The sequence below is a fragment of the Lepidochelys kempii genome, chromosome 11, assembly GCF_965140265.1.
Source record: "Lepidochelys kempii isolate rLepKem1 chromosome 11, rLepKem1.hap2, whole genome shotgun sequence".
Lineage (NCBI taxonomy): Eukaryota > Metazoa > Chordata > Testudines > Cheloniidae > Lepidochelys > Lepidochelys kempii.
The window spans coordinates 69,405,341-69,418,088 of NC_133266.1; the positions used below are offsets into that span (position 1 = coordinate 69,405,341).

At 48.2% G+C, this 12,748-nt stretch overlaps 1 protein-coding gene across 1 annotated transcript; it reads right to left on the reverse strand.

Annotated features, from left to right (window-relative positions):
* Nucleotides 1-245: 245 nt before the first annotated feature.
* Nucleotides 246-3,456, reverse strand: PRLH (prolactin releasing hormone). Its single transcript, XM_073304771.1, has 2 exons — nt 3,357-3,456; nt 246-476 (listed from the first exon to the last, which is right to left on the reverse strand). The coding sequence occupies exons 1-2, from the start codon at nt 3,454-3,456 to the stop codon at nt 313-315; spliced, it is 264 nt and encodes an 87-aa protein (XP_073160872.1). The 3' UTR covers nt 246-312.
* Nucleotides 3,457-12,748: the final 9,292 nt, after the last annotated feature.

A 12,748-nucleotide genomic window follows, 5' to 3' on the forward strand; every position in this document is an offset into this window, starting at 1 on the left:
ATGGGAATTTGTATTTCTTTCCCCCAGCAATTTTCTGGTGTAAATCATCTTAGACTGAGAGCAAAAGCCAGAAATGGGGGACAAATGGGGAACAGGGGAGAGAAAAAGAAAAAACAGACAAGAGGGAAATTGTCTGCAAAAATACTGGAGTTACCAACTGCTCTTTGGTTTCTATATTTTATAGCCACAAAGATACATTGAAATGAGACCAAACATTTTCATTTGCCTAGAAAAGAGGCTGGGATGTGGAAGGAAGAGAGGAGAAGGGTCTTTTCTTATCATCACTCAAATTCATTCTTTGTCTTAGCCATTTCATTCATCTTGAATGGATTCACTGCTTTCTTCCAGAGGGAAGCAAGCTTGCCTGTGTCCATAGCCCGACTTCCGGGAGCTCTCCACGACTGCTCTCCTCCGGCCAAACCGTCCCACGGGTCTGATCCCACGCCCCGTGTACCAGGAAGGGTCGATATCAGGGTCTAGAAGGCAAAGGCCAGGAAGTATTTAGAACATGAGGCCGAGGAATATTTCTCCTGAGCATGTGTCACAGCCACCTTCTTGGGATTGTGAAGCAGGGACTTCCAGACCTAAAAGCATGGGCTGGTCTAGCTGGAGTTAAAGCTCCGTAGCTATGGGCTGTGATCGAATCATAGAATATCAGGGTTGGAAGGGACCTCAGGAGGTCATCTAGTTCAACCCCCCTGCTCAAAGCAGGACCAATCCCCAATTTTTTGCCCCAGATCCCTAAATGGCCCCCCTCAAGGATTGAACTCACAACCCTGGGTTCAGCAGGCCAATGAACTGTCCCTCATATCTTCTGTGGCTCAGGCCCAGACCTGTAACATACACTTGCCAGTGGGTTGTACCTACCTTGTCATTGCCTGTAGTGAGCAGGCGGTGTGGCCTTTGCTTATTTTAAAATGACAATGTCTTTTGCACAATAATGAAGGAGGGAAGGGGGTAGCTTTGCAGAGGAGGGACTGGGTGACTCAGGGCACTGGGAATGGGCCATGTAGCCTTTCAGCTTGGTGTCTCCAGTTCAAACCCTGCCCAGGTCAGTGTGTGGTGGTGAACCTGGCTCAACTTTTGAACCACCAATCCCCCAGGTTTACAGGTAGACCTGCATGTTTGGGAGATGGCCAGTGCTGAGGAAACAGTGTGAGCTCGTGCCCACCGCTCAGGTGTGGCCAGTGCCCCACGCTCATGGGCTTGGCCTCACTGCAGAGTTAACTGGCGTTATAACACGCGTGTTGCCTCAGCCCAGCTCCTCCCCAGACACACACAAGCCCGTCCCTTGAGCACCGCGGTGCTTTTCATTCATGTTGGCTGGTTGGCTGGTCTGGCAGGGGGTCCGGGCTACAGCTCGAGTTAGCACAACCCAGCGGCTGCTAACACACCCCCTGTGCAGTGTGGCCACGGTGTCACTCGAGTCCCGGGTGCCCAGAAAGGCCTGACACGTTACCCTGCAATTCACTGTGAAAGACTCCTAGAGAGGCTCGAGCGATGCACCCCTGAGGTCTGGGTGCCCCCCGTGCATGAATGCAGCGCCAGCGTGGACCCAGCAGCTAGCCTGTTATTTGGCAGAGGGGCCGCACTCACTCGAGCTCGGCTCTCTCGCTCGCGGAGTCAGCTGAGCGTGAGTAGCGCGAGTTAACGCTGCGGTGAAGACGGCCCCAGTGGTGCGCGGTGGCGTTTCTGCAGATGTGGCATTTCTGGCCACCCCTGAGTCTTGGGCCGAGTCCTGTCACCGGGACCGTGACGCCGTCTGGTGGCATGTAGGAAATGAGTGTGATGTCACAGGTCAGGCCCACGGGCCTGATCCTGCGGGTGTTGAGCACCTGTGGACGGTAATGGGAGTTGATGCAGCGTCAGCTCCCTAGCGGATAGCAGCGGTCACATCCCCAAAGCACCACAGTTAATGCCTTCCTTGGGACAGGCCCAGGAGTGCAACCAGTCAAGGGCAGTGGGGCTGAATTGCCTCCTCCCCACGCAGCAACCCTCTTCCCCTGTCTGGTTCCCATTGTGCCTGGCCTGTGGAGAAGCACAGGACTCGATTCTCCAGGGGCTGCCATCCAGCCCCTTTCACGGCCCCTGCTAAAAACCAACAGCAGGCACCCTGAGCCACGCAGCACAAACAGGGCCTTGCTGGGGTGACAGGAACCAAGGGTCACCTTCTCGGCTTGGAGCAGATCCTTTGAAATCAATGAGGCACCGCTGATTCATAGCCGCTGAGAATCTGGCCCATGTGCTTTGTTCTCTTGCTCTGCAATGACTCACTTGAGCACGTGCGCCCCAGTCATCCTGAGAGTGCCGACAGCATGGTGTGTCCCACCACAAGAGCACCAGGCAATTCCATTGGATCAAGCGAATTCAGGTTGGCTGGGGAGTCAGGAGAGCTGGGTTCTAATCCTGCCTGTGACCTTGAGAAAGTCACCGCCCCTGTGTCTTGTCTGTTTATATTGCAAACTCATTAGGGAAGGGCTGTCTGTTATTGCCAGGGGTGGGCCTGGTGCTTAGTTGGGTGCCTCAGCAGTGCTGCCGTAACGCACGTGATAGGAAGAGATTTTCTGGACAGGCTGATTAAAAGCTGCAAGTTTTTAAGTTCAGCTGTCTGGAAAGTTCCTTTAGCACTTTCCTGGCTCATTGAACCTGCAACGCGGCTGGGCCAGGAAACGCCGGCTGTTTCATTTTGTAGGCCTTGCTGGGGAGAACAGCCCGGGAGGAAGGGGGTTAAAAGCTGTAAAGATTTGTTTTAGAGTGTCTAAAGTCCACTGCTAATAAATCTAAAAGGACCGTTTTGAAGTCCAGCTCCTGGACTGAGCCAGAGTGGGAGTGGCTGGGTGGGGGAGAATGGATTGGGTTGCAGAAGATGAGAGGGAAAATGCAGAGAGGCAGCAGGGGGAAGCTATGGGGATTTTGGAGGGACAAGAACAAAGCCTGGATAATAAAAGGACAGAAAGCTTAGCCACCTCACGCTGCAGCCTTGTAGCCTGGTCGTAACCTGTAATGTTGCACGTTCACAGGCAGAGGGCGCGACTACACAGAACTGAGCACACAGTGGCTAGCAATCATTACAGCCGTAACCTTTTCAGAAACTTTTGTTGCATTTGAACAACTTCATCTGTTTGGGGTCTGGTTGGGACAGGTCCTTACATGGGCGGGTGCATGTGTGCAAGGGGACCCTGCTTCTTCCATGCAAGGACCACACCCAGCTGTGGTCAGTGTGCCCGGGGAGGTACAGGGATCCAATTATCGGGGGGAGGGCAATGATAATGGGCAGCATGGCCATTTGGGGCGGCTCTGCGCCAGTCTGCACCAGCTGCGGAGCTGGCCTGGCTGCTGCAGTTCCAGAGACTTACTCCTGATTTCCATGGATCGCTCATGGAGTCGGCATTCGACTTTGGGCAGGGTCAGACAGGTGAGCAGCAGGTACATGAAGCAGGCAGCCAGCAGTTTCATTCCCTTCAGCTCCCCCAAGGATTGTGGCTGGTGCCGGAATTTAGCAAGGTGTGAGCCCAGCCTGCAGAAACAGAGACCCGGAGAGTTAATCAGACGGTCCTCTTGGGTGGGCTGGGGGTGGTGTGAGCGAATGAATCCACTCGCCTGAGAGACACCCACTGATGTCAGGACTATAACAGGAATTACAGCTGTTCCTGGAAAGAAAAGGAGTACTTGTGGCACCTTAGAGACTAACCAATTTATTTGAGCATAAGCTTTCGTGAGCTACAGCTCACTTCATCGGATGCATACTGTGGAAAGTACACAAGATCTTTTTATACACACAAAGCATGAAAAAATGGGTGTTTACCACTATAAAAGGTTTTCTCTCCCCCCACCCCACTCTCCTGCTGGTAATAGCTTATCTAAAGTGATCACTCTCCTTACAATGTGTATGATAATCAAGTTGGGCCATTTCCAGCACAAATCCAGGTTCCCCCCCACCCACACACACACAGTGTGTCCGCGGAGGTACACTGGAGGGTCTGTTCCATGGAAATGCCAACATTTTGAAATGGGTTTTTTTTCCAAATCGAACTGAAAAGCTGAAATTTCCCGCAAAATAAAAAATTCCAAGATTTTTTAAAATTTGGAACCATCAAAATGTTTTGTTTAGTTAATGTCAAAACAATATACACTATTAAATCATCAATATTAAATACATTAAAATTAATGGTTTAATGTAAAAGCCAAAACTAAATGAATCAAAATGATGAGATAAAAAACGAAACACTTCAACATTATCAAAACGAAACAAGTAAGTCAAAATGGTTCATTTTGATTTTTTATGCATCGAAAATGTTGTCAGAATTGAGACATTCCCACAAAACAGCTGGACTTTGACAAAACAGCATTTTCCAACGGGAAAAAGATTCCCCTGAAAGTGTTTTGACCAGCACCAGTGGGAATAGCTGCATGATCAGCATTGCCAGCCACACCTTAGTCATTCAAAAGTCATGAATCAGGTCCCCCTAAATCATAAGATCATGATCTTAAGATATATATAATTTATATTTATGTTTCTTTTTATTTGCCGGTCTGGTTTCTGAGCTGTTACCGTGAACTTGGGTTATATTTTCAAGCTTTTCCCCTTCAGCCAGTAGGGCAAATAACTATTTTTGATGAAAGCCAAGACTCTCCTGCGATCTCTGGATTCAAACACTGGGGCTTTAAGAAAAACGTGAAATCTTGCAAGTCCCACGATAAAAAATCTCGAGAGTTGGCAACACTGTAAGCAGTGAGTGAATAGTTGCCTTTTTGGAGCTGTAACTAAACATGAGACCTGTGAAACTACACACCGGTGTACACACGAGCATCTCCTCTGCGGGCATGTAACAGGCCTGGGTTCTAGAGTCTGGGGCTGAGCCAGCCCTGAGTACAAGAGGAGCCTCACCTGAGTGGATGCAGGTGATTTAATATAAGAGGCAGCAGGACGCGGCAGGTGTGTGGCTGGTTGAGAGGGAGGAAGGAGAAGGAGCAGAAGGGCAAGCAAGGGAGCCAGAGGGCTGAGAACTGACAGCTTTGGGTACAAGACTCTCTGGAGGGTGTAAGGGGCCCATAAGCGGGGGGCTGCTAGAGGTAAGACACTGCAGCGGCATGCCTGGCCAGAAGGGGGCGCTTGCACGGTAGCAACACTATAGGGCAGATAAGGACAGTGAAAGGGCGGCAGGCTGTACCACCAGAGAGCCACATGCACTGATGTCTTGAGCTGGTACCTGCATCTGTGACATGGGTCCAAGGAGCTGGCTGGGGTGGAGGCAGGCAGTGCGGGGTAAAGGGGAGCAGTGGGCAGGCCAGCATCGTCCCATCCATTTGCATTGCTCACGGCGGAGATGTAACACAGCCAGGGCTAATAAGTTTCTGTTGCCCATCCGTCAGTAAAGCCGCGGAGTAGCTGCTGGTTTTGGAAGGGCTGGCAGTGCAGCCATTGGGGAGAGCCATGGCATTTGCTCCCTCCATCAGAGGCATTTGTGGGAGTGAATGCCCTAGCCCTCAGAACCGCCACCCCAGGCCTTCTCCTCAAGGCCTACTTGTGTGTCACGAAGCCCCCTGGGAAGTGACAACTGCTAATAGCTCAGTAATGGACAGTGGGGATCAAACCGAGTATTATGTGCATTTGTTTGCATCTCATAATTTATTTGAACTTATAAGAAGACTCAGACCCATCCACGGTGCATATTCATCAGTTATGCACCCTTCGGTCACCTTATCTGTTGTTCCATTCCCTCATTCCCTCACATTGTTTTCTAGGCTTGCTCAATTGTTTTTGACTTTGTCTGGGTGTGTCTTGTCATAAGTTGGGCCCTTACCCTACGAGCGGCTGTGTGTGACCAGAACCCTGCATCCCTGTGGAGCTGCGGCGAGTTCACCACGGCATTTTGTGGCCAGGGTCAGGACCTCAGACCGAGCTCCTCTGGGCATGGTCTGTCTTTTACTGGGTGTTTGCCACAAAGGGGCTGTGATTTGATTGAGTGCCATGGGCACATAAAGAATCCAAGACACCTCCCCTGAGCACAGCTAGAATCATCTCAAGATCTTAAGGATCAAGGCACAACTCTCCCTCTCTGTCCATCTCCTGCTGTGCTACCTGGAAAAGCTTGAAGTCAGGGAACAACCGCAGCCAGTATACAGTCCTAAGCTCACTGTCAATTCCCAATGTGTGTAGACTCAGACTTTAAGGCCAGAAGGGGTCATCACGATCATCTAGTCTGACCTCATGCACATTGCAGGCCCCACAGGCTCATCCACCCAATTCCTGTAATATTTATGAAGCACCAACAAAGTGCTTTGCCTATAAATAAAATACTCCTGCCATCTTCCCCACCCCCTCCTCTGTTTATGTGTCTGCCCTCCTCTCTAGGAGCAAAGGACGAACTCCTGCCCCTCTGGTCGTGGTTATTGGAAGTGGGAACAAAATGGTTTCCCCATTCCATAAAAGTATTTCAAGATTTTTTTAAATTTTCCCGTCCTGACTCAGGATGAGAAGTCCAAAATCTCAAAAATTTCCTGAACTGAAAATTTGAAAAAAACAAAAAAACCCAAAAACCAGTTTGGGCCAATCAGAATGTTTCACTTTGATCATTTCAGAATGTTTCAGTTCAGTTTTGACCCTTAATTTTTGTAACGATCACTAGCTGAAATTTTGAAATGAAAAGTTGTTTAGGAATCAGAACTTTTCATTTTAAAAAATGTTAAAATGAAACATTTTGAACATTTTCAAATAAATGTCAAGTCAAGAAATTAATCAAAACTGACTCTTTCGCACGATAAATTTTGGTTTTTCACAAATCAGCATGTTCCGATGAAAACCACTGAGTAAAAAACAATTCCGACTAGCTCTGATTGCTATTTCTTTTTGTACAGTCCTTGGTGAATGACAATAAGACAATGTAAGAAAAGAATTGCTTTGAAACGCTTCCTGGTCTATTACTTCTGTTCACTGTTATTTTCTATCCAAGTTACTGACCTGCTTAAAACACTGAAGTGGTTCAGAAATAGACATATGTCTTCATCCTAGGAAATAAATGACCAAGTAATCTGGCTGCGTGAGGAGTCAATGCAAGTTTAAGTGTTCATTGTAACCTACAGTCTCAGTGGAAAGTCCTAATACCTTGTTAATTCTTTCCCTATCACGTTAGAGAGGGCATTTTGGAAGCCATTTCTTATTGATGTTAATAAAAAGGAAACTCGGGCTCTGGGGCCGGGAAGGCAGGTTGTCATTTAATGAAGCAATGGTTAGAAAAATATAGGGAAAAAAGTAGCGGATCCAAGATATGGCCCAATGAGCCCACTGGCATGAATAAGGCAAGCAGAACTTGAAGCTGGGTAGCGTAGTGGTGAGACCATTGGGCTAGGGCACAGAACGGGTCAATTTCTGTTTTTGGTTCTATCACTGACCCTTGCCAGTCCCTTACTCTCTTTAGTCCTTACTTTCCTGTCTGTAAAATAGGCATAACAATACTTCATGATGTCATGTTCTGAGTCTTAATGAATGTTTGTTAAGCACGTTGAGATCCTTGGACGATGGGAGGTGCTGTATACCGGCAAACTATGGGCTTGGCTACACTTGCGAGTTAGAGCGCATTAAAGGAGCCCCGGATGCCCTAGCTCACTACCCATCCACACTGGCAAGGCACGTAGAGCGCTCTGACTCCGCAGCTAGGGTGCTCCTAATACTCCACCTCTGTGGGAAGATTAACGCTTTTTGCGCCGTGGCTGAAACGCCCGGGCGTCAGTGTGAACGAGGTGTTGCATTACTGCGCTCTGATCAGCCTCCGGAAATGTCCCATAATCCCCTTAAGTCAAGTGGCCACTCTTGTCATTTTTTTGAACTCGCTGTAGGAATGCGGATACGCCCTTTCAAAGCTCCGTTTCTGACAGCCGGCTGCTTATCTGCTCCGAGACAAAGCAACCATTAGTGTGGAATGCTGTGTGTGTGAGAGAGAGGCAGGGGGGGTCTGCTGCTGTCTGAACTTACAAGACAGCATGCTGACATGTTCTCAGTCCCCCCAAACCCACTCTCTCTCCCCCCACATTCACACAACACACTCCCTGTCACACCCCCCCCACCCCTCCATTTGAAAAGCACGTTGCAGTCACTTGCATGCTGGGATAGCGACCACAATGCACTGCTCTCTGTGGCCATTGCAAGAGCTGCTAATGTGGCCACGCCAGTGCGCTTGTTCCTGTCAGTGTGGACAGACTGCAGCGCTTTCCCTACTGAGTTAAACCAGCCTTCGGAGAGCACAAAGCTCTCTACATCTGCAAGTGTAGCCATGCCCTTTTGTTCTGAACTATGCTATTAAATCCATGTAAATGGATACCATTAAGGTGTTCTGTGAGGACGGCTACCTGTTGAAAGCTGTGCATGGGGAAGGAGCCATGCAGTTCCCAGCAACACCAAAGACAACTGTCAGACTGACTCTTCCTGCACCCCTACATCTGACACAGGGCCTAGCCCAAAGCCCAGTGGGAGTCTTTCCATTGATGTCAGCAGGCTTTGGTTCAGGCCCTTAGTGGGCACCCTAAGAATGGTTTCAGGTGCCTTAGTAAAGGGCTAGAAGTATTAACCCTTTCAGTACCTTTTGGTATGGGAGGCCAGAATGGCCAGTACATTCCTGTTGTTTTGTGCTGCAAAGCAGCCGAAAGCCTGTTTAAATGGCCAGCGAAACAGACTTACAGATGCTTCAGTGATACAAAGCAGATGGAGCTTAGAGGGGAAACTGGCCACAGTGTCTGTCTACAGAGAAGGTACATGTATTGTCCTATGGATTTACAGGGCGTGGCTACATTGCACATCAAGCCCGGGCACTGACTCTGGTTTGAGCCCAAACCCCCTTCCATCTGCATACAAATCAGTCTGACTTGGGTCAGCAAGCACTGGGTCTTAGGATCCTGCTAGAGGGAGGTCAGAGCCTGTGACCTGCTGAGACCCAGGTCCAAGCCCGGTCACTTTGCAGTGTGAATGCAGCTCAAGCCACAAACCTGAATCAGAAACAAGGTCTGTGTAATGCACTCTGGACATGTTAGCATGGTTGTAAGATCCAGGTCCAGCAACTCTAAGCTTAGATTTACAATGCAGTGTAGACACTCAAGTGCGGGCTTGGTCACACCAAGTCCACAAGCCCAGGTCTATAACTGTCTATGATCGTGTTGTTAGGGGTGCTAATTCCTTCACCCGCTTACTTCCCTGGTCCTTCTCGCATGAACAGAGAGCAACAATACCCGAAGTCCAAAGGTGCAAACAATTCGATGTTTATTGGGGAGAACTTCCAGCAAGCATGATTCCAGTTTCCTTCCTTAGTGTTCCCCTTCACAGCTCTGACACCACAGAGCCCTCCCTGTATCCCTGTTCCCATTCCCCCTCTTAGCAAAACAGGATTCCAATTTCTCCACCCCCATTCCCTGTTCCCATTCCCCACCCCCTTACTTCCTGATTGACTGCAGCCTATATAGTAAAACTCGAGTTCTGCTTAGCTATACCTTAACCAATTATTTTACTGAAATTTAACTAACCAATCCTAACATATTGTAACGTGATTATTTAACCAATTATATCCCACCACCTTAAATAGTTTACACGCAGCAAAACTAATTATACAGCAGACAGGAACAATCACAGAACCAGACAGAGATTATACAGACAAACAATAGGGAAATGGGGACTACAATGATAGAACAAATACAGAAATGAGGATTTCACGTCCCAGCTATTGATAAGTGAGTTCTTGCCAGACAGGATGCTATCAAACTAAGTTTCCTTTTACATTTTCTAGGCACTTCCCTTTCTCTGGAGGCGATAGGCACTATCAGGACAGGATTGTATTCCTAACAGCCCAACAGCACCTTATTTCCATGTGACTAGTTTGGAATGTGAGGATGTGACCGGTCGCTTCCCAGCTTATGGCTGCCTCTGCTGCTTAGCCAAAGGCCTTGGCCTAAGAACAGGGCCTCAGACTGTCACAGTGAGAAAAGGCCTTATACAGTCAGACAGTGATATTGATTCTCTCTTTTGTACCTCTAGAACTAGCTAAGTGATAAGAATACACCTAAATTCTTAGGGTCTAGGCCTTTACCGACAGGCCTGAATGTCTAGATCCTAACACATGTATCCCCTGTAGCACCAGTCTGGTGCCTTAGGACTTGTCTATGCTTGAAATGCTACAGCAGCATAGTTGTTGCACCGCTGTAGTGCTTTGGTGTAGACGGTACCTGTGCTGACAGGAGCGGTTCTCCCATTGGTGTAGTTAATCCACCTCCCTGAGAGGTGGTAGCTAGGTTGATGGTTCCAGCAACCTAGCACTGTCTCCACGGGACCTTAGGTCAGCTTAACTACACCATGGAAGGGTGTGAATTTTTCACACCCCTGAGCAACATGAGCTGGGTTGGTCTAATTTTCTAGTTTAGACTAGCCCTTAACTGCCACCTCCTTATTTCTCTGAATCACGAACCATGAATCTCTTTGGGAGAGCAGGATCAGTCCCGTGACAGAGCCCTGACTCTCACACCTGTAACTGGCAGAGCCATCAGTGGATGCCGAGGCCTAGACTGGATTTGCGTTTACTCCTATGCCTCCCACCACGGAGCTGATGTGTGGTTTCAATTTCTTAGTGTGATTTACTCTGACCAAGACACATAGCCCTTCCCCTTGCCAGGAATCACCCTGAGATTCCCGGTAGAAACAAAGTGAATCTGTTTGGAAATCTCTTAACAGAAAGGCCAGCTGATTGCAGTTATAGTGCTACTAGCAGGCTGCTTAGTTTGAACCTTTTAGCAGCAAATATCCAATGGAAGGAAATGTGCTAATCTCTGTAGACCCTTCTGTCCATCCACACCTGTTCTTTCCCTCTGGGCTGTATTACCATTTATCGCCTCCTTTTTAGCTCTCATGGTTTCTCTCCTGCATGCGGTGATAATTGTGCATGAAGTTATGTACCCGCAGCTGTGTGCATTCAATTTTAAAATGTGGAATTCTGTGCTACATAGAACAGATGCATTCTGGCACTTTGGGAAAGATGGACTCTGAGCACTGAGGCTTCTTCACATCCCTTATGGCACAATTTATACCGTGCTTCTTACGTTCTTGTTTAAAGCGATGGCATCCAGGCAGCCGAACATACCAGGCATGGGAGTCAAAACTCCTCACCAGTGCTTCTCCGGGCAACTGGCATGCTCTCACTGCATCGCCCTCACCAGTCTCGTGGGGTCTGGCCATTTAAAAGACTGCTGCTAGAGCTGATGCAATATGAATGAGAGTTGGACCTGGCTGCAGGTTCTGCTGCGTTTGTCCATTGCCCCATTTCGTACAAAGACAGACTTTTGGGCAGTCCACACCCCACGGCTGCAGGACGTGGCCCAGGGACACCAGTTAACGTGCCGCTATTTAGGTGGTAACTGAGTATCAGTGGAAGAACAGCATTCCAGCCCAGCCCATTTCTAGTTTCTGCCTCTCCTGGGATGCTCAAGAGTCATATATTTGACCTCTCAGTAACAGTGATGCCACCTGTGGCTGTTACAGCTTGAGCAGAGTGCTCAGTTAAGTCAAACAGCAATCTCCCCCTGCAAAGTGCTAGACCTGAAAATCCAAGCCAGGCTCTGAAAATCAAAGGGCTTCTTACATCAGCAATAAATATTCTGCCATCAGGGCGTCCAGAGTTTGGCAATTCTGCCACTGATGCAACAGACAGAAGAGAATCCACCTTGCTCTTCCAGAGCTGGCTCAATCTGCAGTGGGAACTTCATGCAAAAACTGGGTCAGTGAAGGAAGCAGGTGTGACTTAAGACACACAGGACACAGTTTTTAAAACTGAGTGCACGCAGCTGAGGGTGCGTAACATCGTGCACAATCATCAACCTTGCGGGTGATCACAAGATCCGAACCGAACACATTTTACTCTTTTCTAGCTTCCCCTTTTTCCTCCCCCATTGGGTTTTACGGGTTTCACAAGATGTTTCACGGGTCTTAAACAATGAGGTTAATATTATAAATGCACAGGCTAGACGCTGAACACGTCCAGTGTGTTTTTCTTCTGCCACCTGGAATTCAGGAGCCAACTGAGTATATACAACCTACAAGGGACAAGAGGTATTGCTTAAGAAGTTCTTAGCATCAGCTGCAGACTCATACAAAGTCAGTTTTACTTTGCAGGCCTTTTGAAAATTCTAAAGCGCTAAACTGAATCGACATAAAATACCTGTTTTGCCATGCAAAGCAACATTGTAGTAGTGGTCACAGGTCAGTAATGGGAAAACAGAATTAGGAGCCATTTGGATAGAAGCTCAAAGGCTCGGACTGTGTATGGACACTTGCCTTTCATTGCACGCTTTATGTACTTTCAGCAAAGAGTACTTTATGCGAAATACTGTTTGCTGAAAGTTTAAGCACTGCTCACATGGATGCATAGTACACAAACATTCATGTGCAGAAACACACACACTAAAAACGTCAAACATGCTAACAAGCACATTTCCATAGCACACAAAGGTCACTGCATGAAAACACCTAGCAGCATCCCTAAGACAACACATCACACAAGCAAACAATAAATGGATGGAAAAACCAGTGGATTCAATAAAGGTGCAGTTCAAACCCCTTCCAGTTTACCTCTGGCTTATTTTGCTCTCTCTCTGCTTTCACCAGGATGCCTTTGCCTCAGCCGTGTGTGTGTGGATGGCACACAGACCTGCTAAAGTACTTACTGTGTGTCAAGTCGGAGTTCTGGAGTGTGATGCTGCTTCCTTCCTCCAGTGATTG

Excerpts from the sequence above, each read along its gene's own strand:
- PRLH (XM_073304771.1), bottom strand. The coding sequence starts at position 3,456 with ATGAAACTGCTGGCTGCCTGCTTCATGTACCTGCTGCTCACCTGTCTG. Across the intron at positions 477-3,356 it reads GCGATCCATGGAAATCAGGA|ACCCTGATATCGACCCTTCC; the intron begins GTAAGTCTCTGG and ends TTTGCCTTCTAG.